The 1,643-nt window shown below is 40.0% G+C and overlaps 1 protein-coding gene across 1 annotated transcript in view; it reads right to left on the minus strand.

Moving 5' to 3' along the window:
• The window catches only part of MRPL19 (mitochondrial ribosomal protein L19), an 8,158-nt gene that overhangs the window by 2,442 nt on the left and 4,073 nt on the right, over nucleotides 1–1,643 (minus strand). Inside the window, exon 3 of the mRNA XM_008590173.1 lies at nucleotides 1,357–1,363. Coding sequence (XP_008588395.1) covers nucleotides 1,357–1,363 — 7 coding nt within the window. The remainder of the gene's footprint in view (nucleotides 1–1,356; nucleotides 1,364–1,643) is intronic.

Raw genomic sequence — 1,643 nt, forward strand, 5'->3', positions numbered from 1 at the left:
AGCGGGCCAGGTACTATGGTTTGAATGTGTCCCCTCCAAAATTCATGTTGAAACTTTAACACTCATTGTGTTGGTATTAAGAGATGGGGCCTTTTGGGAAGCGATTAAGTCATGAGGCTCTACCCTCATGAATGGATTAGTGCCTTATAAAAGGGCTGGAGGGGATCAGTATTGGTGCTCTTTGCCCTTCTGCCATGTGATGACAAAGGTTTCATCCCATCCAGAGTGCACAGCAACAAGGTGCCATCTTGCAAGCAGGGAGGAACAGGGCCCTCACCAGATATTGAACCTGCTGGAGCCTTGATCTTGGACTTTCCAGCCTCCAGAACTGTGAGAGATAAACTTCTGTCCTTTATAAGTTACCCAATCTGTTATAGCAGCACAAACAGACTAACACACCAGGAATGTAAACCAGAGAGACTGCACAATTGCAGGCAGGAGATGATGGTGACATGGACAAGAGTGTTAGCAATGGAAGGAGAAACAGACAAAATCAGGATATATTTTTTGGAGATTGGGCCAAAAAAACTTTCTGATTGACTGAATGTGTGAAAGAGAATAAAAATAGCTCTTAGGTTTAGGGTTTAAGTATATGGGTGAGCAGTGGTACCATTTTTGGAAATAGAAAAGACTGAGGAATACCCTGTGAGAGGAAACAAAGAGCTCTGTTTTCAACTTGTTTTATGCTTTTAAGACATCCAAATCAAGATGTTGAACAGGTAGTTGCATGTGCAAATCTGGAATTTGGAAAGGGTCAGTCCTGGAGATATAAATTTGGGAGTTATCATCATATGTTTAGTATATAAAGCCATTGGACTAAAAGAAACCACTAAAGCAAGGAGTATCAGTGGGGAAGGTCGAGGCAGGTTATAGAAGTCTAACTTACTACAGAGAAAGGCAAGAGGGAGCTGATACTTTTTGAGTATTCTGTGTCCAGTACTTTACGTACAATATCTCACAGTTGATTGGCTAGAACCCTATGAGGTAGAAACTATTAATATATCAATTTTATTTATTTACTTTTTTTGGAAGTTGGCCAATAAGGGGATCTGAAGCCTTAACTTAATATCTCAATTTTAAGTCAAGAATTCAGATCCCCACAATGGCCAGCCATGGGGAAAAATAGTAATAATAATAATAATATCTTAATTTTAAAGAAGAAGAGCAAACCCAGGTCTGTCTGACTCACACCTATGCTCATTTCTTTCTATTACAAGGCTTCTCCAGGTGCACAACCTGATTGAAGGCACAAGTCTCTGTGATCAATCAAGTCCTGCTGAGTCCCCACGGGCATAGCACCACAGGCCGTTACAGGAACTGCTCTCATGTCTTCAATTTCTTTGAAGGTAATAATACTTCACTGCTGGGAATCATGAAGCACACAACATTAACTATGAAAACTTTCCTATTCCTGCCATTTTAATTCATATTCTTTCTAGAATATTACCACTTATTCCTATGCCTTATTAGGCACAGTATGCAAACATAACTTTGCCCTTTTTTTTAATGCCTCTGAGTCTTGCCATGGTTTGTGAAATCTTCTAATGGCTGTTGTCCCTGTCATAAAAGAAGTCTTCAAGAAAAAGCAGACCACCAAACATATTTAGGCAGAGCCCCCTCTCATTTTCAAATTTCAGATGCCT

The sequence above is a fragment of the Galeopterus variegatus genome, unplaced genomic scaffold (assembly GCF_000696425.1).
Source record: "Galeopterus variegatus unplaced genomic scaffold, G_variegatus-3.0.2 Scaffold5903, whole genome shotgun sequence".
Classification (NCBI taxonomy): domain Eukaryota; kingdom Metazoa; phylum Chordata; class Mammalia; order Dermoptera; family Cynocephalidae; genus Galeopterus; species Galeopterus variegatus.